This window comes from Dermacentor albipictus, chromosome 2, assembly GCF_038994185.2.
Source record: "Dermacentor albipictus isolate Rhodes 1998 colony chromosome 2, USDA_Dalb.pri_finalv2, whole genome shotgun sequence".
In the NCBI taxonomy this organism is placed as follows: domain Eukaryota; kingdom Metazoa; phylum Arthropoda; class Arachnida; order Ixodida; family Ixodidae; genus Dermacentor; species Dermacentor albipictus.
Window position 1 is genome coordinate 114,980,670 of NC_091822.1, and position 19,590 is coordinate 115,000,259.

At 45.3% G+C, this 19,590-nt stretch overlaps 2 protein-coding genes across 2 annotated transcripts in view; both read right to left on the reverse strand.

The window, feature by feature from the left end:
* The window catches only part of LOC135910975 (ice-structuring glycoprotein-like), a 38,021-nt gene extending 35,466 nt beyond the window's left edge, over positions 1 to 2,555 (reverse strand). The window contains exon 1 of the mRNA XM_070533313.1: positions 2,547 to 2,555. Coding sequence (XP_070389414.1) covers positions 2,547 to 2,555 — 9 coding nt within the window. The remainder of the gene's footprint in view (positions 1 to 2,546) is intronic.
* Positions 2,556 to 14,394: 11,839 nt separating this feature from the next.
* Positions 14,395 to 15,847, reverse strand: LOC135910951 (cuticle protein 63-like). The gene is made up of 3 exons (XM_065443021.1): positions 15,725 to 15,847; positions 14,849 to 15,536; positions 14,395 to 14,500 (listed from the first exon to the last, which is right to left on the reverse strand). Coding segments are annotated over exons 1-3 (738 nt in total). The 5' UTR covers positions 15,773 to 15,847; the 3' UTR covers positions 14,395 to 14,498.
* Between the last annotated feature and the right edge of the window lie 3,743 nt (positions 15,848 to 19,590).

The window sequence follows — 19,590 nt, forward strand, 5'->3', positions numbered from 1 at the left end:
GGGCGCTCAGCCTCGCTCTCCCAGGATGCAGACCACGTGGCTCTCGTACCAACGAATGCCATTAAAAAAACACTTGCGAAAAGGCTTAGCATGTTGACAAGTTCAAGCACACTACAGCCACCGTCGCCTCTCTCAAGAAAGCACGCCGCTGACGCTAGCGATCAAAATTCACGCTAGGCCTACGCTTCGGTTCAAACAAAGGTCTCGAACGAAGCAAACTGTTAAAACTATCGTCCGATGCCCCAAGAGTCCCACGTTGGGCAGCCAGATGTGGGGTGTGATCTGGGGATTCTCACACCGTACTCTTGGGACAAAGGAACGACAACACAGTAGTGCAAACAATCACAAGGGCATTTATTGCACCTTTCATACATCAATGCCTACTAGCCGAGTTGCTATCCACAAAACATGCCGATGGGCGCGCGACAAATCTAGAAGTCCGACTCACCGCGTCCTCGTGAGCGAATATGTTCGCTCCATGCTGGATCCCAACGCCTGGTCGTTCGCGTGTATAGTCACGCGAATCGTGGCGCGTTCGAAGGCGGCCACGCGAGGCGGTCTCGCAGATGCATCGGTCGCCGCGTGTTCGCGGGAGACGTCCCCCGCCGGGAAAGAGGGGCGCTGCACGCGCGGCAGGTCCGTGCGGCCTGCTGGCTGTCTCGAACCCAAGAGAGCAAGCGCCTTCCTTTCGGCGCCCAAGTAACCTCGCGGCGTTAGCCGCGCAACACTCGCGCCATCTCTCGGACTGCGCCTGTGCCATTCCGACCGCCGCATGTGCGGCGAAGCCGCACTACAGGAGACGCGCTATGCGGGAAAAACATCAGGGGAGGCGCGAGGGTCGCGCATCCCCACAATGGAGACAAGTGGCAGAATGCTTACCCGTACCTAGACAACTCGGGGGCACTGCTTGCAGTTTTTGAGTCGTCGAAACTCTGCTGACAAATATATTCGACATGCGAGCAGTTTTCTAGACGCTCAATTAGTACACATGTGTTATTGACTTTGGCTATTAGCGACTTTGCTATACTCTCCCGAGCACCCGTGTAAGACACAGATTCTGAGAATTCGCATGCCAGCCTAATAGAAAGCTTGCGATTGTGATGAAGCATGCTAGAAACATGACATATTAGTTCTATCATTAGCCGAGTCGCTGATTCACATAAATCATTATAGGGAATCGTATTGTGCTTTAAAGGAATCATTATTCGACAGATTTTTTTATGGGCATGTCTCGTAAAATTAAAAAAAAACTTGTACTCTGTCGTCAGAATGAAACATGCTGTACATGCTCTAAACATGCTGTAAACAAGCCGTGGCCAGAAAGAAATTGCGATACATGCGCCGTCATCTTACGAACGGGCATTTCTTTTATCTGTGAATTTTGTGGAGGTGCACAATACACACGTACAGCTTGTCTTCTTTGCACGCCCCTTCCTTGTACCCGTGTGAGTTTCACTGGTTAAATCCCGCCAGGGCAGCTACGCGGTTCCACGCGGTTCATCATTACTGCTTCGTTTTTTGTTTGCCTTTTGTTTTATCAGCGCTTCGTGGAATGGGGGACCTATAGCAATTTCCTCCAAAGCTCTTGCCGGGATGTGGACTAATATTGCAATTTTATGTTGCCGCAAACATTTAGCACAGCGCTATGCATAGTTCTATACCTCAATGCAGTGTTTTGCCCACAAAACGAGGACAAAGAACAGGCTGAGATACACAAGCACAGACTTACAATGGTGTTTTATTTTGAAGAAAGTGACCACATATATAGCAGAATCGGTGACACATCACGCGTGTGCCACCCACAAGAAATTCCTTTCTCTACGCAAGAACATTAGCTCCGTGCTGGAAAGGGGATAGACGGTTTCGACACACAGCTGTCATCACACCTTTCAATCAATTCCACTTCGATGATTTCTCGGTTTAACAGATTATAACTTTTTCTGACAAGTCCGCATGCACTATAACCTGTTTACACGTGACCGTATTGTGACATCTGCCTGATTACGCATAAAATTTCTACAGTGAACATGCGAAAACAACCCCCTCTCATTTCAGTCACATTGTAGCGATGCTCCCATAGCCTGTGGTTAAGGCATCGTCCGCTCTGGCCAACATAGCTTGACGCAAATGAGAGACGGGTTTTTGGATGCCCTCCGTAGAAATTGTATGTGGAATCAGATAGACGCCACAGATGCGGTCACATGTAAACTGGTATGCAGTGCATGATAAATGGGCAGCAAAAATGGTAAATCAGTTTAACCGAGAAATCATCGAAGCGAAATACATTGACAGTTGTGTTGACACCTATGCACGTGTCAACACCATCTACCACCAATTCCAGCAAGGAGCTATTCTTCTTGTTTAGAGCTAGTAATTTAGGGTGGTGCACAGCACGTGATGTCTCACAGATTGTGCTCTATATATATATGTACGGTCACTTTAGTCAAAATAAATCACTGTTCTAAGTCTGCTGTCGGGCTCATGTTTGTCCTCGTCTTGTGCGCAAGAACTGCATTCATGTCCTACCAACTCCTTAGTGTTCTTACCAATGCCATGATGGTCTGCGGCACAAGCCTGGGCGCTGCATGCTCGCTAAGCTGTGCATGTTGCTCGCGTGGTGCGGTTAAGGTAATGCACGCAAACGAGTTGGTAGCTGGCGGCGACCATAGCGCAATGGTCGAGTGCATATGGTGAATGCCTCTTCAATCAATCTTCCCGTGAACACCTGTGAGGTATCTGAATAATTAAATCGATTGACATATGTCTGCCTACACGCCAAGGGCTGAGCAAAATCAGAGGCTTGTAGTCCAGGTTGCATCAGCAACCTCAAGCGCTGGTAAACAGAACGATGCATAAGGCAGCGGTTCCCTGTGATGTTCCCATAAAGATAGGCCATTGTTTTCGGAACACTAGTTATTTGCAAGGCTGAAAAGGTGATTTCTTAGTACTCTTGTCACCATAGATATGCGGAAAGCTGATTTACAAGTGCATGCATTTAACCAGGCAATATAAATATGTTGAACCGATGTCACAATTTTGTTGCAAAGCGGAATATATGTTCCGATCTACGTTATGTTTAATCTTTAGCTGCGCCAGATATATAATAATTACCTCTGGCTGGTAGCACAATTCTGAATCTCTCCAGGTAATTGGAGATAAATTTTGTAGTGTCGAACGAAATTCATTGGCATTTAAAGTAGTTTGTGCTTCAGGGTGCATGAAACAGTGTTTTCTTTAAAAAAAAGGTAGTTAAACTGTGCATTGTTACTGCGACTTTGACAGCGCCTATCTTGAGACCATTGTCATTCTCAGAATTCGTTCCACGTCGATGTGCTTTTCATACTCACTGTCTACAATTCGTAAATTGAAATATGCGCAGTAAAGTAATTCATAGAAAGGTAATTAGCGGAATTATGTCAATGATTCAATTAAGCATTCTGATTTTTCCCAGGAATATTACGCCGCCTCAAGAAGTGTTTAGTACAATGGCTAGGATTGTGCTGCCTGCCACAGACAATGTTTAAAAATTTTGTACACTTAAGGAAATGCCATGTAGAATGACAACACACTCACTGGTGGGATGACTGCTACGATTGCTCAAATCTGCTACATTCCGTTAAAACTTCGCCAGGATGAGCGGCGCCACGCAATCTCTGAGGTCACGGCGAAGATTAGTTGTGGACGGTGCCAGTTAGCACCTTACGCGAAGAGTTCCATGACATCTGCCATACATAAGGCTAAATGAGCTGAATAGTCACTGAGCTGATCTAATCCACTACTACCTGCCAGTAGGTGCTCGGGCATCTTGTTGGAAGGAACCCACATGTCGCTCATCTGAGCGCTCCACCATTAAGCTCTCTGCGCCATAATAACCGGTTTAGGTAGTTTATGATGAATTTCTGTCGGGCCTAGTAGTGCGTGCTTCGTCCATTATGCGTTGGTGGTGCGTCACGCATTCGTACTGGCGACGGGGCCTTTGTGAGACAGGTCATACTCAACCGACAAAGCGCACTTCACGCGTTTGGCATGGCAGCTGTGTCATGGTGCAGTCAGGAAACTTAAACTTACTGCCTCGCTTGTTATTAGCTACTTTGCTGTGTTCCATTTCTCTGTGCTCATAACGCAGTCTACTTGTAGCTCGGCCATAGCTGCAGGACATTAGCACGAAAGTGAAATAGCTGTGTTGGCTATTCGTGTTCCCCCTGTCTGTATGGCCGTAAGTTTCTTTAAGCTTTTATGTGGCTCGCTTTAGCGCTCCGGGCACGCTGTATCTTTTTTTTTTCGAGTGCGCTGGTTTACTCAGGGTGGATGCCGATGGTGGTAATTCGTTTGTGAGTGGCCGTGTGCGTCGGTTATCTTCATCGAGAACAATAGTATTGGTGCGCGCCGGCACTCTGGAACCATTTTTTCATGCGCAGGATTAGTGTCCGGCCGATAGCCATTGAAAGTTATTGTTGACTGGTACAATATCAGCTACAAAGCTCTTGACTATTACTAGCAGAGCACATAGAAAGGAGCTTAATAACGTGATGGTTTGGAGCAGTGATGTCACTGGCCCATTGCGCATGTCCACGTTTAGGCTGAATTGTGTCTGCTGTTACCCGCAAGCTAAATCTACCGCTAGGTAGCTTGAGCTTACCGTTGACGCCAATATGCCAGGAGAAGCTAAATACACCATTGCGGCCTCAGCAATGAAGTACAAAACAAGACAATGAAGGCACAAAAATACTTATGCCGCACATACAGGACACACTTATCAATTTATATAAAGGCACAGAAATAAGTACACACAACAGGCCACTCCATCCGTGTCTTCTCTGAAGTCCAACTTCATTATCGAGGCCGGAATGACATATTTACGTTCTCCTGGCATCCTCGCCTTAGTGGTAAGCTCAACCTACTTAGCGGTAGATTAAGCTTGCTAGTAAGAGCACATTCAACTGAATTGAGACTAAACGTGGACATGCGAAAGGGGCCAATCATATCACTGCATCAAACCATTACGTTATTAAGCTGCTTTCATGTGCACTGGTGCAAATGACCAAGGGCTTTGTAGCTGATTTTGTAGGAGTTTTGAATGGTTATCGGCCGGACACTATTCGTGTGCGTCAAAAATGGTTCCAGAGATCTTGCACCATTGATGTAATTCTAGAGGAAAAATAATCGACGTACACGACCATTCACGAAGAAATTACAACCATCCGTGGCCACACTGAGTCAACCAGCACACCCGGAAAAAGAAAACACTGCGCGTCCGGAGAGGTAAAGTGAGCCACGTAACGGCACAAAAAACTGGCGGCGTAATCACGTGAAATGCTAATAGCGAATTAAGCAATTTCACTTTCGTCCTACAGTCGTTCCGCTAGTAAAATGGCCGAGCTACAAGTCCACTGCGTTATGACCGCACACGGAAAAATTCAACACTGCAAAGCAGCTGAAACAACTCAGGAAGTTACGCGCGGTGGTGACACGGAAATTTTCAACGGCGCATTCAACGCAGATACCCAAACTTTTGGCACCAAATGTGGGCCGAACCCCGCGGAGTGCGATTCAGCCTGCAAAGGTCGGGTATTTCTTGTTTTGGAGACAAATCAACATCGGCAAATCTATTGCCAGAATAACTTAAGTTCTTTGAAACAATGTTTTAAAAAGTGGATATCTACGGCGATTTTAATAGGGATTTCACTTTGTTATATCCAGTTAATATGTCCCGTTTTGTTAAAACGAAGTTTCACTCTAAAATGTATTTGTTAATATCTTCTCTTACCATCTATTTACAGGTGACAAATCTGAGCTCAAGCAACATTAGGAACAAGCTACAATTTCTGAAGATGCATCAGCCTGCGGAACTGTCTAAGCCAGCTCCCTGAATCACGAAGTGACCTATCTGGAATAACAGTCACGAAGCAAATCTTTAGAAGTTGCATTAAAAGCATTTTGATTATATAGTGGTGCTATTGATTGATTTGATTTATGAAAAACTTGTTGAAAACTTTCGCTATTTCACCGCTTCATTTGTATGACTAATCGTTAAGCGTGGCTTTGACATGTGTTGTCACTTTCTTTGGCTTTGTCGATATTTCAGTGGCGCTATGGTGGGTTGTAAAAAATAGGCCATATGCATTGGTTCTGTCGGTGCAGCCCAACTGTTCAATATTGTGAGGATTAGGAATAGGATTAGGAATGATTTGTCCATTTAGCAAGTGTCAGGAGCCATTCGAGTCCTTCATAGTTAGTGCTATAGAGGAACTGTGTACGTTGGTCCTTAATTCATGCGTGTGCCAAACATTCATGTAAGAAACTTCTGTGATAGTGTTGATGGAGTCCTTGATATTATTCCATCCGCAAATCTCGATGAATGTTGACAAGGTAAGGGTAATCTCTTGCATCTTTCGAAACCATCGCATATGTGCTGCGCATGCCCTTTTTAGCCAGATCACTGAATTTCAGTGTCATATCGTTGGACAGCTGATCTGGAAGGAAACTGACCATGGATTGCAATGTTACGACTGAAGTTTAGCGTCAAGAGACTAGTTAAAATGTAACCGTTGTACTAGTGCATTTCTTAAAAATAGTGTTTGCACTGTAAATTGACAGGTTTGGTAGGTCTTGCTGTCATTTTTGTAAATATCTAGTCCAAGCAACAAATGGTACGTACCGATAAAATTTTAAGCTATGCTTGCAATGATTGTGAACATTCCTGACTAGAAGTGCTGCCACTTTTCGAGGATCTTTGAATGGTTTCTACGTACGTTACCTTGGGGTCTTAATGACCTCTCGCTCAACAACTTGCACTACTAAATGATAGGGCTGCGATACGCAAATATTGTCTAGAAGGTATCGTACCTTGCTCGTCAGGTATGTTTAGTCTGTTGGGAAAACCTTTTTAGGATGGCTGCACGACGTCTCACAAAATTTCTTACGGTCATTTCTAAAACGGCTATGAGACGTTTTTAAAACGGCTACAATATATCTCGCAAAACGTCTTATATTCCTTATTTGGCGGTGCATTAGATGGTCTTCATGACGGCTACGAGACGTTTCAAGACATCCGACAATGTTTTTGTAAGACGTTTTCTAGAAGTCTTAAACATCTTCCCAAGACGTCTTGAAGATGTCTTGTAAATGTTTGTAACGAGTCTCAAGACGTCTTTGTGATCTTGCCTAGGTGTCTTGATCTTGCCTAGATGACCGATGGGTGTTCAGTGGGATTGCCGCGAGTTTTATTGTGCCTTTATGTAGCTCACTTTATCGCTCCGGACGCACAGTATTTTCTTCGAGTGCACTGGTTGACTCAGTGTGGTCGCGGATGGTTGTGTTTTTTTTCGTGAGTAGTAGCGTGCGTCGATTATCTTCATTGAGAACAATAGCAATGGTGCGAGCCGGTACCCCGTAACCGTTTTTGTTGCACAGGAATGGTGTTCGGCCGATAACCACTCAAAATTATTGTTGACTGGTACACCACCAGCTACAAAGCTCTTGGCCCTTACCGTGAGTGCACATAGAAAGCAGCTTAACAACGTAATGGTTTGAAGCACTAGTATGACTGCCCGTTGGACGTGTCCCTGTTTTGTCTGAATGGAGTGTGGTCTTAACAGCAAGCTGAATCTACCGCTAAGTATATTGAGCTCACCATTATGCTGAGGATGTCAAGAGAAGCTGAATACGTCATTGCGGCTTCGATAATAAAGTTGGACTTTAGAAAACGCACGGATGTTATGTCCTATTTTGTGTGCTTGTTGTTCGCGCCTTTAAATAAAGAAATTGATAAGTGTGTTCTATATGTGCAGCATACGCTTTTGACACAGCTGCCATGCCGAACACGTGAGCGAAGTGCGCGTCGTCCTTCAAGGAACACCTATCCCGCCAAGGCGACGTTGCCAGTACGCAGTACGAATGCGTGACGCACCACCAATGCATTATGAACTGAGCACGTACTACTAGGCTTGACAGAGTTTCATCCAAAAATATGGACAACCCGTTATTATGGCACATGAACCTCAATGGCGGAGTGGTCATATGTGCGACCAGGAGGTTCCCTCCTTCATGATACGCGGGCACGTACTGTCACGTGGTGGTGGATTAGATTATCTCAATTATTTTTCAGCTGATTTAGCCTGATGAATAGCAAATGTCACGACACTATTTGCATGGATGGATGGACGGATGTTATGAGCGTCTCCTTTGGATTAGATCGGTCGTTTGCGCCACCAAGCTCTCGTTATTTTATTTCCTAATGTCCTACCTATGGTAAAAAAGAAAAGCAAAGAAAACCCACGCTGGATTCCCATAACCAAAGTTTGTAAACCCCTACTGTGAGCTTTTATTTTGTACGCTTCTGTTGTATGTCGTTTCCCTCTTTTCCTTCCACCAATCTTCCAATCGCCCCTTACTAATCTCTACTGCGGACGTGTTTACCTTCCCCCTGCTCTCGCTGAACCCAAGAGCTTTAGGGAGGCCAGTGATTCATTAATCGCCTTCTGGACAGGTATCTTTACATTCTAATAAAACATGCTAAATGGTTTCCCTAGCATTACGGTAGCAAGCAGATGCTTCTTCTCCTTCTTATATTTCGTTTTATAAGTGCGTGTTCTAAAGTATCCTGATCTCACTTCAGAAAGTAATGAGCTCTCTTTGAGATATCATAAATAGTTTCTTTCCTGATTTCGTTTCGTTCATCTGAAGTAGTTACCCATGGCAGGTTTCTTTTTCCCTTGCCACCACCCATAACAATATACAACCAATAAAGCCAGCCCTCATAGGTACCTCTCTTTAAACAATAACATTGAAACACTGCGATACGTATGCGCCGATCAGTGAACAGCGCGTTAATTGCGCCCTTGTATGTGTGTGTTTCACGCACATTTACGCACATCGTTGTATTCATTCTGAACGAAATTGCGTGTTCACTGTAGTTTCGATTGATATTCGCCTGTGCACGTTCATGTTGTCAATCGAGTCTAGCGCTATTAATTTTACGCTCGATCCACGCTTTCTTTCCGCGATCTAAGTATGACGCCATGACAAGGTACCAAGAAGTGCACGTATTTATACTCGGTATAGTCATTTTGGGATGCTAGTTATGTAACAGTCGCGTAAGCTCAGAAAACCTCCGAAATTTCTTATTTTGGAAATATCCAAAAGCAGATTGGCACAAACATCTTCCATACGTTTATTCAAAACTTTCTGAAGACATCTTCTGAAGACGTTTCAATTCGTCTTAGAAATATGTAAGCGGAAGAAATTTTAACAAGACGTCTCCCAGCCGTTTTTTGCAGAACGTCTTGCAGACGTGTGCACAAAAGACGCCTTGTAGGCGTTCTAAATAGCTGTGGGTGTCTTCAAAACGTCTTGTGTTCAATGGGCTCATGGGTTAATGCAAAGTAGTGCTGTGTGCACAAATCGGCACAGAGCACAAAATATTGCGTGGCGTTCCACTAAAATACAAAATGGCAAATACAAATTCTCCACTGAAATAAAGATGGAAAAAATAAAACAGGCATTTTTTTTACTGCCACAGTGCGGCTTGTGAAATTTTATGTTAACGCCGATGCAGAAAAATATGCCACAAAAATTTGTTTCATTTGTTACATCTGTATTCCGTACATATGGTTAACCAGCGAAGCTGAAACGTGCGGCTCCGGTGTTTATCACGGAGTTAAAACTGACGGTGATTAAAGTATATCTCAGTAATTGGTGACATCTTTGTTTTCTTATTGAGGTTACACACACGTTTCCCTGCGACGGAGAGAAGGACGTCATTGACGGTTTGCCTTCCATGAGGATAGCAATAGGGGCTTGTTGGTACGGCATATCTTATTTTGTTATAGCGCAAGCTTGGCAAGGACAAAAGAAGGCACCTTGTCCTTGTCAAGCTTGCGCTATAACAAAATAAGTCTTGCCTTCCATGTCTCGAGTTTGCCCGGCTGGTGGTTAGTAGCATCCGCCCTCAATTGACGCTTGCGTTTCTTCAAAATTAAATTGCTTCAAAACAAATATGTCGGTCACGTAACAAAATGAATGGCTCATGCCCCCTTAAGCAATGGCTCATACCCAGGTAAACACGGCCTCCCCATTACGACGACAGAAGTGAAATTCTGAAATTAAACGCTTGAATCATGAGAGGCAAGGGAGCCACCTGTGGTAGAAGGCGACGACGACGAACGCGGAAGCAGTGGCATGAGCGCATTCCCACGGTTGCGCCGAGGGGCACCAACCAGTTGGTTGCGGAAGAAGACGATGACGCCCGAGCCACTGCTGATTAGGATAGTTTTCTGTACACAGGTGCGGACAGACAGATTTTCGTGTCGCCTGCACTCACCGACAACTTTCTGTGGCACTGAAGGGAAAGCTACGGAGGCAAAGCGCGCACAAGCGACAGCGCTTCTCAAAAGTGTCCCAAGTTTTCGTGCTCGTTAGTTTAAGCTGAGGAAGAGAAAACATAAGCACCTTATTAGCAACAGGTATTTAAGATAAAACACACCTCTAAATGCGAAAGCTTGCTTATCTTGGGGCTTTACCCTTCCGCGCGTGGGCAAACGTGAAACCATCGCACGTGAAGCTGCGCCGATTGAGCGTCTGTTCCGAGCAACAAAAAGCAGTCAAACGCTGGCGGACTACTTGGCGCCATAACACATGTGCAGCACGCGCCCACAGCTTTCCCTTCATTTCCAGAGAAAGTTTTCCGTGAGTATAGCCATGTCAAGCTTCGCTTTAAAAAGCGCATTGATGGAAACTTTGCTGTCAATATTTTCTGATTTCGTCTTGCCCTCATTTTTGTCGATACCGTTTGTTCATTATTATCTACATTAGCGAATCGGGGGCTGTGCTTTTTGATGTCGCAGTCTTTATGTTTGTACTTCACAATGACGTAAGTCAGTATTAAACGGAATAATACTAAGATATAAGTTGATATTCGCCTCGAAGTCAGTGAGGCAAACTTGAAGATGTTTTTGGATGTCGCGAGGTTACATTACCCTCGCTTGCTTGGCCATGACGCGGATTCCAACGGGATAGCAGACAGCTATATACAATGGCAAAGTAAACGAATGGGTACTATTTACGGAGACGTCAAAAGACCACGAGACAAATGTTACAATGATGTTACAAGTGTCTACTTCTTTCTTAGTTAATCAGCAACGAATCTTCCTCAAACTGCCCTGCACGTACTTAAACCCCCAACAGCACTCTCGCCCCATCGTTCGTCCAAACACAATGCGATGCCTGCATTGTGCATACAGCGGCGCTCCAGGGTGACGCTACTCCAGTATGTGAAGGCCGTTGCCGCAAGAGATCTCTTTTTTCTGAACTCCCACGACATGCTCCCCCTAATCCCTTGACCTTGCGGCACATCATCATCATCATCATCATCATCATCATCATCATCATCATCATCAGCCTGGTTACGCCCACTCCCATACTTCTCCCTCTCCCATACTTCTCCAACAACCCCGGTCATGTACTAATTGTGGCCATGCTGTCCCTGCAAACTTCTTAATCTCATCCGCCCACCTAACTTTCTGCCGCCCCCTGCTACGCTTCCCTTCCCTTGGGATCCAGTCCGTAACCCTTAATGACCATCGGTTATCCTCCCTCCTCATTAAATGTCCTGCCCATGCCCATTTCTTTTTCTTGATTTCAACTAAGATGTCATTAACTCGCGTTTGTTCCCTCACCCACTCTGCTCTTTTCTTATCCCTTAACGTTACACCTGCCATTCTTCTTTCCATAGCTCGTTGCGTCGTCCTCAATTTGAGTAGAACCCTTTTCGTAAGCCTCCAGGTTTCTGCCCCGTAGGTGAGTACTGGTAAGACGCAGCTATTATACACTTTCCTCTTGAGGGATAATGGCAACCTGCTGTTCATGATCTGAGAATGCCTGCCAAACGCACCCCAGCCCATTCTTATTCTTCTGATTATTTCTGTCTCATGATCCGGATCTGCCGTCACTACCTGCCCTAAGTAGATGTATTCCCTTACTACTTCCAGTGCCTCACTGCCAATTGTAAATTGCTGTTCTCTTCCGAGACTGTTAAACATTACTTTAGTTTTCTGCAGATTAATTTTTAAACCCACTCTTCTGCTTTGCCTCTCCAGGACAGTGAGCATGCATTGCAATTGGTCCCCTGAGTTACTAAGCAAGGCAATATCATCAGCGAATCGCAAGTTACTAATGTATTCTCCATTAACTTTCATCCCCAATTCATCGCAATCCAGGTCTCTGAATACCTCCTGTAAACACGCTGTGAATAGCATTGGAGAGATCGTATCTCCCTGTCTGACGCCTTTCTTTATTGGGATTTTGTTGCTTTCTTTATGGAGGACTACGGTGGCTGTGGAGCCGCTATAGATATCTTTCAGTATTTTTACATACGGCTCGTCTACACCCTGATTCCGTAATGCCTCCATGACTGCTGAGGTTTCGACAGAATCAAACGCTTTCTCGTAATCAATGAAAGCTATATATAAGGGTTGGTTATATTCTGCACATTTCTCTATCACTTGATTGATAGTGTGAATATGGTCTATTGTTGAGTAGCCTTTACGGAATCCTGCCTGGTCCTTTGGTTGAGAGAAGTCTAAGGTGTTCCTGATTCTATTTGCGATTACCTTAGTAAATACTTTGTAGGCAATGGACAGTAAGCTGATCGGTCTATAATTTTTCAAGTATTTGGCGTCCCCTTTCTCATTCGTCCCCTTTCGATTAGGATTATGTTAGCGTTCTTCCAAGATTCCGGCACGCTCGAGGTCATGAGGCATTGCGTATACAGGGTGGCCAGTTTCTCTAGAACAATCTGCCCACCATCCTTCAACAAATCTGATGTTATCTGATCCTCTCCGGCTGCCTTCCCCCTTTGCATATCTCCTAAGGCTTTCTTTACTTCTTCCGGCGTTACCTTTGGGATTTCGAATTCCTCTAGACTATTTTCTCTTCCATTATCGTCGTGGGTGCCACTGGTACTGTATAAGTCCCTATAGAACTCCTCAGCCACTTGAACTATCTCATCCATATTAGTTATGATATTGCCGGCTTTGTCTCTTAACGCATACATCTGATTCTTGCCAATTCCTAGTTTCTTCTTCACTGTTTTTAGGCTTCCTCCGTTCCTGAGAGCATGTTCAATACTTCCTGATGTCAGCTGTCTTACGCTTGTTGATTAACTTCGAAAGTTCTGCCAGTTCTATTCTAGCTGTAGGGTTAGAGGCTTTCATGCATTGGCGTTTCTTGATCAGATCTTTCGTCTCCTGTGATAGTTTACTGGTATCCTGCCTAACGGAGTGGCCACCGACTTCCGCTGCACACTCCTTAATGATGCCCACAAGATTGTCGTTCATTGCTTGAACACTAAGGTCCTCTTCGTGAGTTAAAGCCGAGTACCTGTTCTGTAACTTGATCTGGAATTCCTGTATTTTCCCTCTTACCGCTAACTCATTGATCGGCTTCTTATGTACCAGTTTCTTCCGTTCCCTTCTCAGGTCTAGGCTAATTCGAGTTCTTACAATCCTGTGGTCACTGCAGCGCACCTTGCCGAGCACGTCCAAATCTTGTATGATGCCAGGGTTAGCGCAGAGTATGAAGTCTATTTCATTTCTAGTCTCGCCGTTGGGGCTCCTCCACGTCCACTTTCGGCTATCCCGCTTGCGGAAGAAGGTATTCATTATCCTCATATTATTCTGTTCCGCAAACTCTACTAATAACTCTCCCCTGATATTCCTAGTGCCTATGCCATATTCCCCCACTGCTTTGTCTCCAGCCTGCTTCTTGCCTACCTTGGCATTAAAGTCGCCCATTAGTATAGTGTATAGTGTATAGTGTAGTGTAGTGTTGCGGCACATGTCCGTCTTCATAGCGAGCGCAAGAGCACAAGCGCAAAGCAAGCACACGAGCAGAAAACATCTACCAGCGGAAGGCTGTCTCGGGCACCACCAGTAGAAGGGGGGGGGGGGGGCTAATTTTTTTTACCCGGTCCCGGAAATGCCCTCTGCAAGACCAACGGGCACAATTAGATTGCAAAATTAAACAATACGATGCCCACTGGCAGTGAAATCAGTTAGAAACGTAAGCTTTCTAACGCGTGAATAAAGCGTAAAACTTGTGCGTGTGGTTAAGTTGATTACGAAAGCCTAGTGCCCACGCACGGTCTGGAGCGTGCAGAGGACGTCTAACGTTACCAGACTGTGGCTGCGCCTCTGATAAAGAATACTATACTCTTCGCTGCCAAACGAACGGATCTAATGCTTCGCGCAGGCAGTCTATGTACCGCGCATGCCGTGACATCATGGCGGTGGAGAAGGCGATGACATGAAGGCAACTAGGTTCTTCATCTGATTATTATCGCCATGAAAGTATTGCAACAATACTTTTCATACTGCGAAAGCCATGCTGAAGCCATGATTTAGGAATAACAAAATACTTTATTTGTAACATTTGTTCGCCATGACCAACGCTGGCATGGCCGTTACTAGTCTGTGCTTTCAGGTCTTGTCGGTTGACGTCATTTCTGAAAGATAGAAGAAAGGAAGAAACAATTTTAATAAAATAAGAAAATCACCTGTAGGATGTGAACAAGATGGCGCAGTATCCTGAAACGAGTTGTTAAAGTTGGACGTCAGCTCACACTTTCCAAGCGAGAACGCCCGTAACTTTCGAAAAAATACAGGAGCCGGGAAAGAAAGCATATAAGAAGCTATAAAAAGTAGTATTTAAATCACCTAACTTAATGCCATGCGTGACCCGTGGAAAAAAATACGTTTCCTTAATGCGCGATTTTTCGCCCGAAGTTGCCAGTTACTTTGGCAATATCATTACCAAGTCGCTTTCGAATTGAACTGAACAGAATGCTGCTTACACTTCTTCTTGTGGAGAAGAGCGCCGTAGCGGAATGGAGATCCAAGGCCATAGCCATAGTTCAGACCGTAGCCGAGGAGACCGTGTCCGAAACCGTAGTGGCCGGCGCCGTAGCCGAGGGTTCCAACGCCATAGCCGTAGATTGGGGCAGCATGGTAGCCACCGACAAATGGAGCATGGGCAACGGTAGCAACAGCTGGAGCGGCGTGGACAGCAGTGGCGTAAGTGGCAACTGGAGCATGGGCTACGGTGGTGACAGCTGGGGTGGCGTGGACAGCAGTGGCGTAAGTGGCAACTGGGGCATGGGCCACGGTGGTACCACGCCACCTACCACCTACCACGCCCCGCTGAGCTGGGGCGTGGTAGGTGGTAGCAACCTTGGTCACGGCTGGAGCAGCAGCGTAGGTAGCCACAGCTGGGGCAGCGTGGTAAGTGGCGGCGGCTGGGGTGGCGTGGGTGACAGTGGTGACGGCTGGAGCAGCGTGGGCGACAGTGTGCACAGCTGGAGAATGGCCGGTGTAGCCCAGGCCATAGCCGTAGCCGAGACCGCCATAGCCAAGGCCACCGAAGCCAAGGCCGTAGCCAAGACCGCTGTAACCAAGGCCGTGGCCATAGCCGTAGCCCAGACCGTAGCCGGTGAAACCGGCAAAGGCGCTGGTGGCGAGAGCCAAGAAGACGCAAGCACGAATCTGCAATACAAGGAACAGTTTTTTTTGCATTTGACGCTGTTCTATGTATTCTGAGATAATGTTTAAGAAAGCTCTGAACGGATAAACCTCCCTTACTGAGCGCTTCATTGGTTGTATTTGCATGTCCTATCGGTTTTCAAGACAACATAAGAAGCTGGCGGTTGTAAAAGGTACTGAAAAATTCTTACCATGGTGACTTTAGAGCTGCCGCTGAGCCAACTGCTGAATTCACTCATGCGCCGGTGGCTTTTATACCGCGTCGACCCATATCAGGTGTCTTAAGGGGCCCACCCTCTTCTTGAAGCGATAACCTATGCAAGATGAGTGACTTTCCATGACCCTCCTCGGTAATATATTTGCATGCTGGCGTAGCCCGGACGCAGCACAGCACCCGAAGGCTAATAATGCTCATAGGGGGAGAAATCAAGGTCTCAGAATATTTTGTCGCAGTCGCACCCACAGAAATTGGAGGCACGTAGATGAGCGGCGAAGAAGATGCGTCAGATAATCTAAATTTTAGTGCGTGTGAGTTCTTCTTTTACTGTGCAAAAGGGAATTACGACGGCTATAAAAACAGCACGCAGTGTCACGCCCGTCTATTTGGCTTAGGTCTCAGGGGAACATCATTTGGTATGTTCGCGCTGACGATTTCCAGGATAGAGCGTGCCCCCGTGCACCGCATATGTAATGTAAGCAGCCAGTATATGCGTAGCGCATATTGTTTTTCCTTAGGTGGCCGCACTGCCTTGCGACGAAGTGTACCTTCCTCATACTGAGGTGGACAGGCTGTTTATCCGAAGGAATATGTAGAAAAAACTAGCGGTCACTTTAGCGGTTAAGGTGATATTGTAGCGCTAGATGTGCAGGCTCTAGGTGACATGTAGGATAAAGGTCTACGCAAAAAATCCAGACATTTCACTTGAGGATATGTAACTTCAACCAGACGGTAGATGTTCGTGCTTTTTTCTCCTGCAGCCCCCGAAATTATAAACGTTACGTAAGAAAGTAAAGTAGCCATACCATATATTATTTTATCAAGGCTCATTTTATCGCCTTTATTAAGGAATGGAGCTATTCCAAAAAAATCATAACTTTCAGGTATTGATGGTTTAGGAAACCAGAGTGCGAAGAAATACATTCGACTGTCAAGGAAAATTATTGTGTGAATTTGGTCGCGTCGTGAAATGAAGACATTGTGGCTCAATACTTATTTTTCCACCATGGAACCACTTGGCTGTTTACATAAAGGGGGAAAATTACTTATTCAAGGTTGTACAGTGGTGCATTACCATGTTCGCATGTTCTGATCTTGGAAGAAACAGTCCTTTTGAAGCCGCGATGCACGGTAAAATATCGCATTTCCTGCAGCGGCCCCCTTATTTTTTTACATCTTTCTAGTACTTGTACCGCTGCACAAGCACCGACTGGACTTGCTGAGGCCTCTGATCCTTCGACTTCTGCACCACACAAAAATAATCTAAACACGTTTGTAGCGACGATCGTGACTTAAGAAGAGCTATTGAGGAAGGACTTTAAAATAAAGAATGCTAAATTGCAGGGTGGACAAAATTCGCCAATACAGAAACAGCAGTCCAGGCTGCTTCTGCGGGTAGGCCTAACTCGAACGAAATTCTATGAATATGGCATCAAACTAGGTGTCACTGATATCCAGACAACCACTCGAGCACGCGAGATAATTACCAGACCAGCATCATTCGCTCGATGATACGGCAACGAGAGTGCCTACCATGTTTACGATCCAGCCGTGCGTACTTTGTGGCGCATTTAAAATATTGGCGCCACTCCAATTTTAATGGAATACTGAAAAAACAAAAATTTAGTTCGTAGACAGTGGACTATGTGGCACAAAAGGTCCATAAAAGTGTTGCTAGTTTTAAGTTTTTGCACGGAGAGTATCTTTCGGCGGCGTTGTAATGAATGCTTGAGTTACGGTGTCTTCGTATAGAGACGCGGATCAAAACAGGGTCAAAACTATTCAGTATCATAACCCTAAATATTGAGTAATTGTTTTTTTTTATAAAACGTATATCTTCCTTTGCATAAAACAGGGGTGTGTAAGTGATCTGCATGATTGAACTGCGACTCACCAGAGCTGCCGTAAAATGTGCAGTCATTAATTTTGAAACATCTTCCTCAGTAGTGTTTCGTCGCTTCATATGAGATGGCACTCGTCAGGTTTATTTTTGTCTAAATTACCGTTCAGAACAGTGTGCTGGGTGAATTAATCGCTTCTTGATGAAAAAGGTGACGAAGTAATCAAGCCATGAGCCGAGGCTAGAATCACAAAAGCAATCAAAATCTAGAATTGGTTGTGAATATAGAAACGACGTGAGAGGTCGTCGCACTCACATTTATCTGCGAAGGCGATTGATAACCGGTGTACTGGTTGTGGTTTCTAATCCAGACGTTGGTGAGAGCTCATTATCTGTAGTTCGTTAATAGAAGTACTTGAAGTAAATGACATTGATGAAGGCGTGTGACGAGCGATAAAAGCAATGCTACCCATATCTCTCGCGGAACAAACAATGTCAAGATGAAAGTGGTGAGGTGAGAGCCGTAGTTAGGAAGACAAGACAAAAGGTGGAAGAATGAGGTCGTATCGTTTCTTTTTATTTAAGTGACAATGGTGTCTGGCACTAGCAATGAACGCCTTAACTGACATCCTCGGGAGCTTAGGTGCAGTGAGTGCTATATGCACAAATCTGCGCACGACGCAAAATATCCTTTGACATTTTTTTTTACTTTGCACACGTGGACTAAAACTAAAGACGAAAAAAAAAACATGGATAATTTTCGCGCCGCAATTCTGCTTCTCAAATTTCAGGTGAATGACGAGGCAGAAGAAAAATGTAACAAAAATGGAGCGATGATGGAAATTTGCTTGCGAAATTGTGTTATTCAGTCTTGCCTTTATTTTTGTCGATATGGTTTGTTCACTGTTATCTACCTTAGCGAATTAGGGGTGCGCTTTGATGTCGCGGTCATTCTGTTTGAACTATTATATTAAAAGAAATAATCAGAAGATATAAGTTCATATTGGCCTCAAAGCCAGTGAGTGAAACTTGAAGGGGCTGTGGGTGTGGCGAAGGCACATTAGAATAGGCAAGGCTGTGACGCTGATTGCAAGGGGTTAACAGTTCATTAATACAGAATAGGAAAGCGATACACAGGAAACTATATACAGAGACATCAAAAGAATGCAAATGAAAGGTTACAATGATGTTGCAATGTTGGTCTTCTCTCTTAGCCGAATCTCCACCGAATCTTAGTCAAACGGCCCTGCACGTACCTAACCGCATCTGTAACATCACCTTCGCCTCATCGCTCGTGCAATCACGCTGCTGTCCGAGCAGTGTGTCCACAACTGGACTCCAGGGTGACGCTATCCAGAGCACCAACACGCCAAGGCCACTGCCAAAAATTCTTTGCAGTGCAACATGTCTCTTATCTCACAATCTCGCAAGACGCACTCTGCAGCCGTCTTGATGTCGAGCTGCGCGTGTCTTTAGACCCAACCGCGTAACCTTTATATGTAGCCGCCCGCACAGAACGGTGAACTCCACTGCTGCCCACCAAAAATTTCATGGGGATACTTGTTGTCAGCGCGGCATTTCACACAAACACCGCACAAGCACCGCACAACACACCAAAAAAAAATTGCCTTGCAGTTCCTGAAGGAAGGGAATCAATGTGCTATCAGGTCTACCATATATGCGGGGTCAAAACGGCACAAATATCTTTGCTGTTGACCCTGAGGTCTGTCAACTGCAGCACAAGTGAAAACCTAAAATAAGAACGTGAGTACTGACCCGCACACGCGCTTGCACAGGCCTATAGAGACAATACCTCCGAAGAGCCACATTGGCCGCTCGCTTCCCACTTCAGTAGTTGCTCACCCTAGCCGTTACTTAATTCTTAGTTTTGAAGCGCATGCGACCAGTGGATAGACCTCGGGCTGATGGATCCAGAGCCTGCCAGAACTGCTTCCAGATTGCGGTCTGCGGCAACCTTTATTCTCGCTTCAAATAGCCAT

Excerpts from the sequence above, each read along its gene's own strand:
- LOC135910951 (XM_065443021.1), bottom strand. The coding sequence starts at position 15,772 with ATGAGTGAATTCAGCAGTTGGCTCAGCGGCAGCTCTAAAGTCACCATG. Across the intron at positions 15,537-15,724 it reads GCAGCTCTAAAGTCACCATG|ATTCGTGCTTGCGTCTTCTT; the intron begins GTAAGAATTTTT and ends CTTGTATTGCAG.